The following is a 16,643-nucleotide window of genomic DNA, read 5'->3' on the forward strand; positions in this document are numbered from 1 at the left end:
AAAAAAAAAAAAAAAAAAAAAAAAAAAAAAAAAAAAAAAAAAAAAAAAAAAAAAAAAAAAAAAAAAAAAAAAAAAAAAAAAAAAAAAAAAAAAAAAAAAAAAAAAAAAAAAAAAAAAAAAAGAGAGAGAGAGAAGGAAGTCTGACAGTCCATATCTTATTAAGAAAAAAATTAAAATAAAAAAATCAAGACCAGCAAGCTTAAATATAAAAGCTGCATTATACCAAGTGAACTATTCTGATTAGAAATTGTATATGGTTTATAATTTCAATCTTCTCATGGTTTTGCTCTCCAAAATTAGCTTCTAACTTAATTTGTCAAGTTACAGCCACCTTTCTTTAGCTCGATTGTTCATTACAATAACTTAGGATCTGCTATATGAAAAAAGCTTAAGTTCAGTTCATACCTATTCTCTACCTAGCTTCAAAAGTCATACCATGTAACAAAAGGTAATGTCGAAATGGGAAAAACAAACAAAAACAAAAAACCTGTGTAATCCTGAAGTCAGTAAGATCCAAGTAGTTTTCTATATTGAGAGAGTGTGAATTTATCTTCAAACCGTCCTCATGTTATAAATAGGTTTGGCAGAATTTGTTGGTTTTTTTTAAATCATTTCAGCAGATAATATTTATGTTTATTTGTAAGCATTATTAAAATTTTGTTTATTTACATGTTCACAGCTGTGGGAAGCTATGGAGGGGTCAGATATTTAATGAGAGCAGGTGTTGAGATTCAAAAAGTTGAATGTTTATAAACTGGTAAAACACAGATTGTATATTTTGACATGCGATGGTGACAAAGTTAGGGTTACCATACGTCCAGATTTTCCCGGACATGTCCGGCTTTTTGGGATTCAAATCCCCGTCCGGGGGGAAATCCCAAAAAGCCGAACATGTCCGGGAAAATCCTGGGCGGCTGGGGGCCGGGCCGCCGGGGGTGCTGGGCGGCGGGGACGGGGGGTGCGCCGGGCCGCTGGGGGCCCCGTGGAGTGTCCTCTTTTGGGACACTCCACATATGGTAACCCTAGACAAAGTAAATATCCTTACGTCAACAAATCATACCTGTTTTCCTATTCATTCGTTAGTCTAGTTATAATAAGCCAAATTCAAAAATCTAAATCACTGCATTTTGACAAGTTCTCAAGCAGCATTTTTCTTACTTTGCGTATCTATAAATTTCAATTGCTATTGACATATTTGTCATGAGTTTGCGTGTGTACGGTGATATAGACGTTTACAGACAATAACTGATAAAAAAACAAATCCTTCCAAGCCTAGTTATACAGGTTTCCAAGCACAGCCATTTTTAATGTTTGCTGCACTACCTGGAAATAAATGGAGCGAATCAAGTGCAGTGATTAAAACTCTAACCCACAAAACTAGGAAAACTCAGGTAAGTCAGATCTTTACTGGTGGTTTTTTTAGGGATGAAAGAGGGGGTCCTCCCACCCCATGGAAATATTTTGTATGCCATTTGGTCTCCCTTCTACCAAAGCTGCTGTGGTACAGCAACCTTCTCTGTAGCAGACATAGAACTCGTAGTCATCCCAGGAGCAAATCAACCTCACTCCAGAATTCCCAAGTAGAACCTATTAAAGAGCAACACAAGGATCTCCCACTCTCCAAACTCCTCACTCTGGTCCCCCAGTGTGAACTGCACTGCCCTAGGCCAGTACCTTATTATTTAACAGTCTCAAATATAAATAAAACACGCTGGCTTCAAACTGCACAAGAGATGTGAATCTGAGGTCAAAATATTGTGATAGTTTGAGAGAAGGACTTGCAGGGGAAAATTTCAAATGTAAAAAGTTATGTTTTGAAAAAGAGAAGGAGGGGAAAGGAGTTGGGACAAGAGAGTCATTTATACTGCAAGAATATTAAAAGGCTGCGATCTCAAAATGCAAAGAAAAAATAGGTATTTAAAACTAAATTCATCGGGGTAGATATATTTCAATCATGCTGTTTTTTCTTCTTCAAGGTATTAGCTTTGGAGACAGATACTTTTGTTCAGGGGTGGCTCTATATTTTTTGCCGCCCCAAGCACAGCAGTCAGGCGACCGTCGGCAGCATGCCTGCGGGTGGTCCGCGGTCACGCGGATTCGGCGGCATTTCTGCGGCTGATCTGCCGGTCCCGCAGCTTCGGCGTACCTTCAGGCCACCTGACTGCCGCCCCTCACAGCGACTGGCAGACTGCCCCCCGCGGCTTCCCACCCCAGGCACGCGCTTGCTGCACTGGTGCCTGGAGCCACCCCTGCTTTTGTTAGTACATGTTTTTTCAAAGCTTAAGAGCTCCAGGAATGATAGGTGAGGGAAGAACACATGAGGTCATATTGTTCTACTCAGAATGTTGTGTTCGCCTCTGTCATAACTATAAAGGGAAGGGTAACAGCTCTCCTGTGTACAGTACTATAAAATCCCTCCTGGCCAGAGACTCCAAAATCCTTTTCCCTGTAAAGGGTTAAGAAGCTCAGGTAACCTGGCTGACACCTGACCCAAAGGACCAATAAGGGGACAAGATACTTTCAAATCTTCGGGGGGGGGGGGGAAGGCTTTTGTTTGTGCTCTTTGTTTTGGGGGTAGTTCGCTCTTGGGACTGAGAGGGACCAGACATCAATCCAGGTTCTCCACATCTTTCTAAACAAGTCTCTCATATTTCAAACTTGTAAGTAAACAGCCAGGCAAGGCGTGTTAGTTTTCCTTTGTTTTCTCAATTTGTAAATGTACCTTTTACTAGAGTGTTTATCTCTGTTTGCTGTACTTTGAACCTGAGGCTAGAGGGAGGTCCTCTGAGCTCTTTAAGTTTGATTACCCTGTAAAGTTATTTTCCATACTGATTTTACAGAGATGATTTTTACCTTTTTCTTTAATTAAAAGCCTTCTTTTTAAGAACCTGATTGATTTTTCCTTGTTTTTAGATCCCAGGGGGTTGGAACTGTATTCACCAGGAGTTGGTGGGAGGAAGAAGGGGGGATGGTTAATTTCTCCTTGTTTTAAGATCCAAGGGGGTTGGATCTGTATTCACCAGGGAATTGGTGAAGGTCTCTCAAGGCTACCCAGGGAAGGGAATCAGCTTTGGGATGGTGGCAGCGGACCAGATCTAAGCTGGTAGTTAAGCTTAGAAGTTTTCATGCAGGCCCCCACATTTGTACCCTAAAGTTCAAAGTGGGGAAGCAGCCTTGACAGCCTCAAAAGATGATTTAAAGAAAAAGTGGGTCTACTCATTAGACCGTTGTGCTAGTTGTACTTAAAAGTACTATTTGGGATATGATAGTAAGCACTTATCTAGTGCTTTCTATCCACGCTTCTAAGAGCACTTCAGCAAGGCAAATATTATCTCTGTTATACAGATGCCGAAAACAAGCACAGAGACATGAAGTTATTACCCCCAAAAAATCATATAAGTCAATGAAAGAGATGCCATTAGAAACCAAGTCCTCAAACACATTCAAGGCACTGATCTATGCTATCTATAAAGGAGGCAAGAGACAGCTGTATGAATGTATACAAGTCTACGGACTTCAACTCCAAGCCAGGCCAAGAGCTTGGTTTTGTTGCACAGCCTTAAAGCTCCTACTTCCATGGATGCTGCCAAGTTCATAGATCAATGGGCTGCCAAAACTAAAACTATAGATTCTCAGTTGAATGCTTCAGATTTTTGAATACCAGACTTCATACTAGGCGCATCCTGCAGCTTTGGATTTCAGTGCTCCAAAGGGCAGATAGTAAATTAACTTAAGAGCTCAGAGAGCGGACTACATAAAAAATAGAGCATTACGCATCTCAAGTAAGAGTCTCTGATAAACTGTCACAACTTGTTTTGTGAGATTTGACGTACAGTATTATGCTTTGCCTTCTTTAAGAGTTGTTTTAATTGTATTTCAGATATTTTAATTTGTTAAATAACTACATGAATATATCTGGTGCCCCCGATCTCAGAAGGTAAGGTGGTGCAACTCCAGGGTCTTTTTCTAGTAAATAATATAGGCATAGTAGATTTTAGGACTATGCCTAACATTTGAGTCTCTCCCCACCTTCCATAATTGGGATATTACCAACTAACACAATTTGATATGTTAACCTTTTCAGAACCATCTAGACATTTCCCGGCACCTACAGTGGATTAGCACGCAGTGTGAATATTTTTAAATGTACTTGTGTTACGTCTAACAGTTTTACTTACACAGGACAGTTGAAGTGCAGCTTTGGTAAAAAATATATAATTATTTTTCTTATTACCTGACTTATTTACTGAAGATTTACTTTAATGTAGAACCAACAACTATGCAAAATGGCTGGATTCTCTTGGGGCTCATGCCTCAACAGAAATTACTTATTATTATTATTATTATTATTATTATTATTACAAAGGAGGATGCATGACCTAGCCAGAACCCAGCCTTGTTTTCAGATGTCAGGTTGAATTTGCAGGGTTAGAAATTAGAAAGTCATCTTTTGATTCTTAAGATGAAGAAGTTTGATATGAAAGTCACTGCAAACATAATTCACAGGACATGTTTATAGTTGCCCTCCTTCCTTGCGACTATAACTCCCCTTCAGCCTGTGTGTGAAACTAACTATCCTCAGCTCCGGCAAGGACTGGCAAACTATTGTTTGATGACAGCAGCTCTTAAAGTTCCAATCTCCATCAGTTTGCTTATCAATATGGCAAATTCTGCTTTCTGCAACTTCCTTCCAAATAGTACACAAAGGTGTGCTGCTTCTTAAGAGTGCTAGAACACAAAGAGCTATGCAGTGAGTCACTAAACAGACACGTATGCTTAATAGGGTTCCCAAAGAAGGATATGAAGTCTATGACAACTAGAATATACATAAAAAGAATTGTTACATAAAATCGTATTACTCTCACCTCTGTCCTGCCAATACTAACCTTATAGCATATATAACCTTTTGGCATATATAACCTTTAGCACATATTCAAATTACTAAGTCAAGGAAAGATATCCAAATATCTAGGCACCACAGTTTTGAAAACATGATTAACGTATTGGCAGTTTCTTTGAGTCAGGTGGGTAGGAATGCCAGATGTGGACTGGGGCTCTAAGAAGCATCCATATTGGCAGCAAGAAAGGGAAAATAAGCATAACAGAAAGAATGGGGAGATAGGGGGAAAACCCCTCAATTTCTAGGGGACACAGAATACCATCTTCTCTTGCAGCAGGAAAAGGATTCCCCCGTCACCCCTTCTACTGCTATAGGAGGGGAGAATGTGGAAGGAGACAATGATCAGGCCACTTCTAGTTTCCATTGAAGACCCCACAGAAACTGGTGCCCCCCTCAGGGTACCAAGCAAGCTTTTTAGTATAGGGAGACATGGGAATAAAAAAAAAAGGGTGAGCTTAAACTGGGCAAATTACAACAGTCGGGGTCCTCAGAAGTTCACTCACCTTGTAGAAGAACCTTTGAGTCCATTTAGTGACTAATTACATACTAAAAGCCACATAAGCCAAATGTTTGAGACCTTCCGCATGGATAAAAACAAAACAAAACCCTGATCACATGTTTGACACCAACAGTAGTTTCCACCCCTAAATGAGCATTTGCAGGTAAATCCTCCAACTTTCAGAAAGAGCAGTTCTACAGAGAAACTTAGAAGATCTGGGCAAGTTGGAAAATGATGTAGCATTAAGGAAAGTGGGGGAAAGATTACACTAATCTTTAGTAAACTGTCAGGCAAAGGCAAGCCAGAAGAGTCAACTGACTCAACAAACATCACCCTTATCTGGCAAAGGTGAGCATCCACAGTTAAATAGTCACTAAGGAGTTTTCTGGTTATCTGCAGTTTTTCATCCAGCTGTCAGTTATATCAGATATCCAAATGCAAAAATCTAGCACTCAGGAGCATGTGAATTTTTGTCCTTCCTTGAAGGATTTCATATCCATAAGTGAATGAGGATTATTTTGAGACAGAGTAACATTTCTGACGATCAGATATGATCTTGCTACACGAGTGAGAAAATTCAGTCATATTAAAATTATCCTGTTCACTTTTCAGGTTGGTGGCATAGAAGGAAAACCCTAGCCCTGTACTCCTTTCTCAGATTAGAACTGCAGAATTTCAGCTCATCCCCAAGCATTTTTTTTTAAAGTATCTAACATCTTTTTGTTTAGCTCCTTACTTCTCCTCATGGTAATGTACAGAGAACCAATTCTGTAAATCTGAGAAAAAACACACCGAAATGGCAACTGCTTATTCACTCAAAAAAGCGATATGCGGGCAAAGCCTTTTGGAACATGCCTCTCATTTCACCATCACACTTGTCAGACACAGACTTTTTCCACTTTGCTGTCAAATGTGGGCCATGCCATACCACAAGTCAGCAGTATGGTGGTACAGCCTAGATCAGTGGTTCTCAAACTTGGGCTGCCGCTTATTCAGGGAAAGCCCCTGATGCAGGGCCGGCTCCAGGCACCAGGCACCCAAGCTGGTGCTTGGGGCGGCACCTGGAGGGGGGCGGCGCGGCGCTCCGGCCGCCGGGGAGAGTGGGGCCACAGCCGGGCTCGCCGCCCTCCCCCCGCGCCCTCCGGCCGCCCTCCCCCCCCCGCGCCCTCCCCCCTGCTGCCGGGGGGGAGAGCGGCGCGCCCCTGCTGGGGCTCGCCGCCCTGCGCTCTGGCCGCCGGGGGGGGAGAGCCGAGCCCCAGCCGGGGCTCGCTGCCCTGCCCCCGGCGCTCTGGCCGCCAGGGGGGAGCGCCGAGCCCCGGCCGGGGCTCGCCGCCCTTCCCCCAGGGCTCCGGCCGCCCTGCCCCCGGCCGCCGGGGAGAGAGCGGAGCCCCCGCCGGGGCTCGCTGCCCTCCCCCCGGGGCTCCGGCGGCCCCCCCCCTGCGGGGGGGGGCGGCCGGAGGCTTTTTCGCCTGGGGCGGCGAAAAAGCCAGAGCCAGCCCTGCCCTGATGGGCCGGGCTGGTTTGTTTACCTGCCGCGTCCGCAGGTTCGGCCGATCGCAGCTCCCACTGGCCGTGGTTCTATAATTCAATTTCAGAAGCATCATATTTATTTGATATTGAAAATACTGAAGAGGAGCTAGTCTATGAGGTCAAAAGTCTCACTTTTGAAATTAAAAAATCTGATGTCTGCAATCACTTTAGAGCCCTAAGTAAACATCATTGTTCTGTGCCCAAACTTATGCTGCCAGAGGCATCCTTCAAATTACCTCCTGTTGGCCCTATACTGTATTTATGATGTGCAGGTTTTTTGCTAATACCATTTAATTATTTTACTGTTGAACAATCTTTCAGATTTTGTTTTGGCATTCTGGCCTTTCAGTAAAAAAACAAGAAAAATGTCCTTTATATAGTATTTCCCCCACTCCTCCCTGCAAATTAGAGAGATTAACAGCGTTCCCAGCTATGAAAGTTACTGTTGAGGCAAGAACAAGGAAGGAAGATTTGACATGGGGAAGAAACTGCAAAAATCCTGCTTCCACACATGACTAATAGATTATATGCTTAAACACTTCCTGAGGTTCTGAAGTGTTGATTTGCAGACTACTCACACAGTTAGATCCATGAACAAATATCAAAAGGCATTATCTGGAAGATATCTGTCAAAAGGATTGGATTACTTCCCCCCTTCCCCCTTTCAAATGGCAGAACCTGGCCTTTAATGAGAAGGGACTTATATTAAGTCCCTCTACTTCAAAATTCACTTTTTAATTTTTTTTTTTAAACTACTGTATTTGATAATGGATATAATGAACAAAAGTGATGTTGTCAAGTAGTTTATCCCCAAATATGGGTTCATTTGTGTATTATTAAAAAGTGGGGAAGAAGATTACTAAATATGATTGTAATATGAATATCTTTTTAGTTTAAATCACATATAAAACAATGCAGTTGACACTGATTTGTTTAAACTTTTTTGAACACATACAAGCCATACATAACAGCAGTTTGTGCTAACGCATGAAAGACAGAGAGACAGCTGGTTATGTTCTATTTTACTGGCAGTTTAATTGCAGCATTCACAAATTGAATTAAGTACAGACTTCGAAGAAAAGTAATTTTTAAAAGTCTAATTTACTCTTCATAATTTATTAGAAAACATAGGTAAGGAGAAATAATTCTCAAGTGTAATCATTATCTTGACAGTACCCCTTTAAAACAGAGCCTTTTAATTATGACACATTAATTGTATTTGATGCACTATAATTTTTTTCCAGTTAATAGGAAATTTCTCATCCAACCTTTTTAAGTTACCTTTTGTGGAAATCCCCTCTTTCCCATGCACTATTTCTTCATAATGTAAGTGGCACATTTGTGTACAGTATGAACATGTAACCTTCCTAGATCATCTTGTTAAACAGGAAACCAAAAATCTGCATCTCAGGAGGAATGCTACAGAGCAGGAAGAAGAGTTTGTTCCTTAATACATGGTCTATTTTTCCAGAAAATAAGATGCCAATCAGATAAAAAAAAAAAAAGTAGTAAGGAGGAGAAGAAGCAGGTCAAGGGAAAAGAAAGAAAGAGGGAAACAATACTGGGGGAACTGAGAGAAGGAAACAATAATGACAATCCAAACTGACTTGGGAAAAGGAAGTTAGACTAGTGGACTATTATGTTTTTAGTTCTCTTGAGAGGCTCTCAGAGACCATGGTGCTAGGTGTCATTGTAGAACCGAGACACAGAGAAAGAGAAAGAGAGAGAGCGCTTTGTCTATACTATTATTTTAAAGCTTCTTCCCAGTGTGAAGAGTAAAGACAATGACTAAGTCAAATCCACTTTTCTCCCTGGGGTAACTAAACTACTCTGCTTTATTAGAGAGACAAGGTGGGTGAGGTAATATATTTTATTGGACCAACTTTTGTTGATGAGACAGATGAGATTACACAGAGCTCTTCCTCAGTGACCTGAAGATATTACTTCACCTACTTTGTCTCTCTAATATCCTAGGACCGACATGGCTACACCACCACTGCATACTACTTTGCTTTATAGCAGTTTTTTTTCCCCCTTTCAATTCTTCAGATAGCATTACTCAAATTTGCACACAGAACAGATTATAAAAAAAATTCCTTTTTTGATTTTAGTAGGGTATATTTTTAAAGTAAACAAAACCATCTGAAACACACACTTGTTTACATAATAAAAGCTAAGTTGGAAAAATCAGTAAGAGGTTAGACAAAGTCATAGAAATGCTGTGTCTTTGACAGAAAAACCACTTTTCTTCTTAAGATGAATATGATGCTTACAAATTACAGGATGGAACAACTGAATACTAACTTGTGCACTTACAAGACCTGAACCCAAACCAAAATCCATGCAGAAAAAAGGCTGTGAGCCATTTCCCCCTCAAATGCACTCTAACTATGAATATAGTCACACTTCATGGCAACAGAGAAAAGATAGAAAGGAATTCAACTCATATTAGCAGATGTTGAAATATAGATGTGCTCCTCAGCTTCCTGCTAGAGGAGTACCTAGGCTTGACCATGACCAGCTAACACATTTTTAAAGGTGAGTGACTGACATTCCCCAGGATGCAATCTGGACCACAGGACTGTTGTGTCCCCTTAATCCTACAGCCTGAGATGCCTTTTACACTGCTTTGGTGGTGAACAGCAACCCCTACAGGCTCTGCTCACTCAGCCACCATCATGTAAAAATCACTCTCTGGTGGATACATGAATGCTATGCCCAGCCACCCACGAATTATATACAGGGTGACACCCACTCCAGCCCCCAGTCTGGCCCCTCAGAAATGCGCGTCTTGCACTCTTCAGTAGAGTCCTGGCCAGTGCAAGCTCATTAATAGTCCATCATTCCATCAAAGGAAATGATTATGCACCAGCCTTTGTTAACCTGAGTAGAGATTCCCCAAACACTTCAACCAAAACACACTGGTTTAGATAAAACAATAGAACAAGTTTATTAACTACAGAAACAGATTTTAAGTGACTATAAGTGATAAGGCATAAAAGTCAGATTGGTTACAAAAGAAAAAAGATAGGAATTAGATTGCAGTTCTAAACTTTATCAAGCTAAGTAAGATTTGAAGCAAACAGATCTCTCACCCACCAGATGCTGCAGGCAATTCACAGTTGTCAGTTCACAGGCTGGATTTCCTTTCAGCCTGGGACCTCTCTCCCTGTGATTCAGTGTCCTTAGATATGCGTTGAGGTCATAAGCAGAGAGAAAAGTGGTGGAGAGGAGAGGTGGACAGGGCCCTTCCCCTACCGCCCCCCCTTTCTTATGCCCCAACTCTTTGTACTGGAAAAATCCTTGCTGGGTCATGGGGGTAGGCACTTCCAATGCGTATGTGCTCTGCAAACGGTCCTTCAGGAAAATTGTAAATACTCTATTTATACCTTCCCTCCTGCTGGTGAATGCCCAATTAAACAGTTAATAGTTTCTCAGCACCTGTGCTCAGTCTTTTGTGTTGTTTTTGAAGAGTAATTCTGGGCATTTCCCAGAACCATAACACATTTTAGTAATATTATGCAGTAAAATCTCATCATTTCACATGCAGTGTTATTACACACATCATAACAGGACAATGATGTTCAGCAGATGATGTGTTTTCAAACAATACCTCACAAGGCATACTTTGTACAAAATATATCATAACCATATAAAAGTGGTGAACATGGGGTGCAGGGTGTCACAGACTTGCTTTATCCATAGTATGTCCAAAGTCTTGTTTAAAATCATGTTAATTAAAATGTATTGGCCAACATGTCTAGACAAGCCCACAGAGTAGAAGATGCTTTCCAGAAAAATACTTACTATATGTTGCATCAACACATAGCACTTTTTAATCTATCTTGGCACACATCTTGTCAGGCACATGACTATTTAAGGTTTTATGTCAAAGGTAGTCTATAGCAGGTCCACATAGCATCACCTGTCCCCAAAGTCCATGTTCCTATGTGTGTATGGTTTTTAAAAAAACATTCCTTATTCTGCTGATTCCATCCTAGGTTTTCCTTCCAGTTCTCACCCACTCATTCAAAGCCTAGTTCTATCCCTTATTTCCCTTCCCTACCACCACTGCTCACTGATTTAGCCTGTAATAATCTGCTATCCTGCCCTAGTTCAATTGGCTTTTACCCAATTGGCCTCCCTTTTTCTGTCCTATCCTATCACAAGAGCCTTCAGCCCCTCTTGTCACTCCTCACTGGCAGCAATTACTCTCCCATCACCACACCCTGAACTGAATCCAGAACTGCCAGAATTTATAACCTTTGAAACATCAAGCCACATATTGTAAGTGCCCAACACATAGTTAAGGTATTTAATACATATTCCTCTGGGGTTTTTTTGTAGTTGGACAGTGATAGAGGGATTGTCTCCAGTTAATTTTATGGGAATTGGAATTCATAGTTTGCAATAAAGACAGTTAGTCCCAATAACCACTTTATCCTTAATAAAACTTTCTAAATGCCAGTTTATAGGTCAGATTTTTGCTGCCCCTCTGAGCAGAACAAACTGCCATTACAAAAGCTGCTTTCATGCTTAGCATTAATAATTAAACTGAACTGATTGCGTGAAACAGATGCTTGGTCACTAGAATAAAATTCAAGTTCCACCATGGTTTCAATGGCAACTGATCAAAACTCAACTGCATCATGCAGACTACTCAGAGCTATATAGTTCCTCCACCCACCCTTTTGCATTAAAGTTACAAGGGGAATATTTGTGTAGTCTCAATATAGGCACAATTCGGGAACACAATGGGATGAGAGGATAGCAAGATGAGTGTAATCGGAGGAAAGTGTTACTCTGCAAATGTTAGGAACGCTCAAGATAGACGCACTAGAGCAGTGTTTCCCAAACTTGGGACGCTGCTTGTTTAGGGAAAGCCCCGGCGGGCCGGGCTGTTTGTTTACCTGATGCGTCCGTAGGTCTGGCCGATCGCGGCTCCCACTGGCCGCGATTCGCCGCTCCAGGCCAATGGGAGCTGCTGGAAGTGGCGACCAGCACGTCCCTCGGCCCGCGCCGCTTCCAGCAGCTTCCATTGGCCTGGAGCAGCGAACCGCAGCCACTGGGAGCCACGATCGGCCGGACCTGCGGACACAGCAGGTAAACAAACCGGCCCGGCCCACCAGGGGCTTTCCCTAAACAAGTGGCATCCCAAGTTTGGGAAACACTGCACTAGAGGAATCTGGGGAAAATGTGGTATATTTAAAAAAAAAGTTAGACTTCTGTCTCTTGTTTGTCAAAAACTGTAGGAAGAAGCAAAGTAGACAACGCTTTAGTAAAAATACATGGAAAACACAAATATAACTAGACTTCATTCCACTTATCGAAAGTGCTTATAGCTTCCATTTCGAGGCTGGAAAAATAATACAATATTGAGTAAAGGCATTTAATCTGTTTCCAGATTATTTAAAGAAATAAAAAGTTAGACTAGTGCAGTCAATGCCTTCTCCCCAACTCATATTCCAAATCTGAAGATTGAAATAGCAGGCAGCCATAAAGTACACCATTCATCAGAAATAGGACAACTCCATGAAATAAAAAACATATATAGTAACATTCCTCAAAACACCATGACATTTTAGCTTTCAAATAATTCTCAGAGAATGTAAGTGCACTTGAATCTATTGGTAATAATAGAATGAGGGTGGATTGGCAGCTAAATTGGAGTTCTGGTATTCTAGGATACTGTGCTATAAGTCATCATCTTTCATAGAGGCTGAAAGAGGAAGAGAGCTACTACCCTTTAGTTGCTTAGCAGTATATACTATTCACTCTGAAGTACACTTGCATCAGATATATGTTTGTGATTTCAGAGTCAAGCAGAGAAGGAAGTTTGTAAAGCACCTCACTTAAAAGTTTTAACTGTACAAGTCTTGATCCTGCCAACTATTAAGCACATGCATGACTTTACTTATAAACATCAATGGGATCATGTTTCAGTGTTTTCAAAGTATCTATATGACTAACTTTTCATTATGGTAAGAAGTCAGAATAATAAAAAAATTAAAAAAAAAAAATCAAGCATTTTCACCTACATAGGGTCCCTTCATTCACTTAAATCTCATTAAAAGAGTGGGAGTACTAAACTTGAGGGGAAAAAATATGACACAAAGCCCCAAGGACTTTTAGAAAATTAATCCTTCTCAGCTGACAAGTCATCCCCACCAACAGTCCACCAAGGCTTCACATGACACAGATGAAAGAACAACCAAGTTTTCAAAACTTTTGAAAGAAAGAATTATTCCTCCTCCTTGCCCCCTCCCTTTACAAATTCTAACCACAGGAAGTGCATTCTTTAACTATTAGAAATATAGAGGCTACATTTTAAATAAAAATTAAGATGTTTTAAAACTTTGCATTACTGTCGCACTTAATTTAGTAAGAGTGGTTAAGTAATCTCTGGGGGGGGGGGGATCAGGAGCGTCTGGCAGTCAGCCTACTCCATCACACCTCAAGGCTGACTTCAAAAATAAGATGAGGTATGGTAAATACAATATTTTTGACTGACAGAGAAACTTGTTTCAAATCAAATTGACATCAAACAGTTTGAAACAAAGAGACCGGGACTGCAGGATTTCCTTAAAATTACTGTGCCTGGGGACATTCGTTTTTCATGCAAAGTGCCAATGAATGGAACTGCTGCCTTTCAGAAAAGTTGCAAGCGGTATAACTGTACTTAGCACGGGTGCAATACAATATCTTTTAGTTTCTCTTTGTTTTTCATCACCTAACAATACTGTCTGGCAATTAAAAGGCATCGGGGGAGGGCGACGGGGGACGAGACGGAGAGTCAATCCAGTCCTTTAACACTTGCCGTCATCGCTCACATGTGTAACAGTCACGTCTAACTTACCAACATGCTTATGATATTTAAGGTCTTCCAATGTTATAAAAAAAAGAAAAAGCCGACGAAGCCAGGAGTGACTTTTCCTCCTCTCCATAAACAATCAAAGGTACCTCTCTAGTCTTCCAAACTACATGAGAAGGGTTTCTTGGGTCCTGTCAACAGTGTGTGTGCGCGTGTGTCCTTTTTAATAGTGCTTTTAAACGGAGCTCATGCACAACCCCTTCGGCAAGGGATCTCACCTGTGAATGGTGGCACCAGTGACTTTATTAAGGAAAAAGGCCCCTATTAATGGAAGGCGCACTGTCCCCTGCACCAGTGGCAGCTCAGCTTAGCCCTGTCACCACTCCCAGAGGAGCTGGAGGAGAACGTTGCACTGGAGAGGAGGAAAAATCAGGGGAACTCCTCACCGTGAGTAGTTGGCCACCATGGGAAGAAAGTTTAAAGGCGTCTAACGATCCCCGACCACCCCGGCCGCCCCCCCCCCCCAATATGCAGGAACGCTCCCCCACCCACCCAAGAACCTTTCCTCGTTGACGTGTCCGTGGTGCCCAGGGCGGCTGGCAGGGCAGCAGCAGCGCCGTGCACGCAGGGCAGCCGGTAGGTTCGGGGGTAGCAGGCTGGCTTCTAGCCCAGTTGGAAGGCAAGTCCCTTGCCCTGGCCCCCGGGAGTCCCACCCGCGGGGGAGTCTCACCTTCTGCGGCGGGGTCCCGATCAGCATCTCCAGGTAGTAGCCCCGGCCGGAGTCCCCCTGCAGGTTCTCCACCATGGCCAAGAAGCTGACGGCGGCCCCGGGCTCCGAGGCTAAGGCCAAGCCGTCCACCTCGCCGGGGGGAGCCTGCTGGAGGCTGCTCGCGGAGCCGTTCCCCGGGGCGGCCGGCGGAGACACCCGCAGGGGGAAGGAGAAGCGAGCCCGGCACAGCCCGGCAGCGCCAGCCAGGAGCAGCAGGAGGCAGGGAGCCGCGGGCAGCGTCCCCATCGCGGCGGCAGCGGGACACTCGGGGGCTCAGGCAGGAGGGAGCAGCCGCCTGGCCGCGGGGCTGGCGCAGCCGGGAAGGAGGAGAAGGGCGGCTCCGGCTTCCCCACGCCCCGGCTTCATCTCGCACCCCCAAGCCCGGCTCCTCCTTTCACGCGCCCCACGGCTGCTCCCGCCAGAGCCCGGGGGACGCTCCGCGCGCAGCAGCGGGACCCGAGAGTTTATGCTGGGAACAAGCGCCAAGAAACTTCCCCACCCGGCTCCGGCCAACGGATGTGACGGGGCCGCCCGGAGCCAGCAGGAAAAAGTTTACCCAGGCCCTTAAAGGGACGAGGGGGAGGGGAGCAAACACCACCCACCCCCGACAGGGCAGGGCGGGGCTCAGCCCAGGGAAAGGTTTGTCCTGCCAGCTACTGCCCCGTCCTCTCTGCGGCTTGGCCGCGTTTACACTGAGAAAGAGAAAGAGCCGGTTCCAAAGTCCCCCTGCGAGGTTCGAGCGGGCGAGTCGCCTGGAGGGAGGCGCTGGAACCAAGTATGGAAATCACAGTTCAGATAACATCACCCAGCGCCAGCCGCTTCTGCAAATGAGGTTGTGTGCGAGCATGGCATTTCGCCAGTGCTTTTCATTACAGAGGATACGGCTGTCACCACCAGCGTAAGGAATAACCTCGCACACAGAGACACCTATCATCACCTTCCCTTCCAGAGCTTGTTTTTCACCTCCCCTTTACACATTTTTCCACGCTGTGGGAGCTTCAATTCTCTCTCTTTATTCGTTACGTTTACGCAAGTTCAATCGCTTTTATAATCGCACCCTCCAGCCTTCCTCTGAACTGCCATTAATGCATTGCTCCTCTCTCCCACCACCTCCAAGAGACCGAGAGATAGATGTATATAGTTAGGAAGTAATTAGAGGAATACTTTGTGATCAAGAAGCCAGCTCCTCAGCCCGTCTAAATCGGTGTAGCTGCATTGATGTAGCTGTGCACAATACACTGGCTGAGCATCTGCTAGCCCAAGATCAGAAACGAGATGATAACCATTTACTATTTCTTTGGGGTTAGCGCCCGAGGAACACAATCAGGGATTAGGACCCCATTGTGTCACAGATACTGTCTGTGTAGACAAGTAAAATAAAGACTATATCTGTCCCGGAGAGCTCACAGCCTAGGATTTGACAATAACGAGGTGAACAAACAAAACCGGGAAGAAGTTCAAGGTAACAATAAAGATAAATGAGTTTGCATATGTTAGTAATCACCCTGATCTCAGTCGCTATGCATTTACATTCATTTTCTATATTAATATGGTATATTGTTTACTGACTTGAGTATGAAGTGTAGTTACACGGAATAAATCCTTTTGTTGTAAACATGATGAGGTTTTTAACATAATCATAACCCAAATAATTATTAACAATTGAAAGATGTGAAATCGAACGAGGTTTTCCTCTAACCTGCTGCAGCATTAGTTTTTTCTAACCTCTCCGGTAATGATAAAGTGAGTGCCAGATAATTAAATTGAGATGAAGGTCTGAAACCCTTGAAAAATAATAGGATGCAAGTCCAATCTGCATCATTTCTAGCTCTTTTCCCCCTGTACTAAGTAAACAGGAAAATATCCAAACCCAAATCGTAAACCTCTAAAAAATCGCTAAACAATTTGTTGTCCTGGGCAACCACCTGTTCTGTCTTTATGTGTAAGACAGCCCTCAGTTAAATGGCTTAGGAAGGAGAGCTTTGCACTGAGAGAGAAAGGGGGGGGGGGCATTGACTTCCTTTATTATTATACTGCATTTCAGAAGATCTCAAAGTGTTTTACAGATATTAATCAATCCCCACAACAACCCTGTAAAGCAAAAAGTATTACCCCCATTTTACAGACGGGACAA

The 16,643-nt window shown here is 43.2% G+C and overlaps 1 protein-coding gene across 1 annotated transcript in view; it reads right to left on the minus strand.

The window, feature by feature from the left end:
• Positions 1–15,124, minus strand: part of LOC113406373 (beta-secretase 2-like) — a 69,222-nt gene extending 54,098 nt beyond the window's left edge. Inside the window, exon 1 of the mRNA XM_026650863.2 lies at positions 14,471–15,124. Coding sequence (XP_026506648.1) covers positions 14,471–14,755 — 285 coding nt within the window. The 5' untranslated portion in view covers positions 14,756–15,124. The remainder of the gene's footprint in view (positions 1–14,470) is intronic.
• Between the last annotated feature and the right edge of the window lie 1,519 nt (positions 15,125–16,643).

Source organism: Terrapene carolina, unplaced genomic scaffold, assembly GCF_002925995.2.
Source record: "Terrapene carolina triunguis isolate 2854851 unplaced genomic scaffold, T_m_triunguis-2.0 Scaffold30, whole genome shotgun sequence".
Taxonomy (NCBI): domain Eukaryota; kingdom Metazoa; phylum Chordata; order Testudines; family Emydidae; genus Terrapene; species Terrapene triunguis.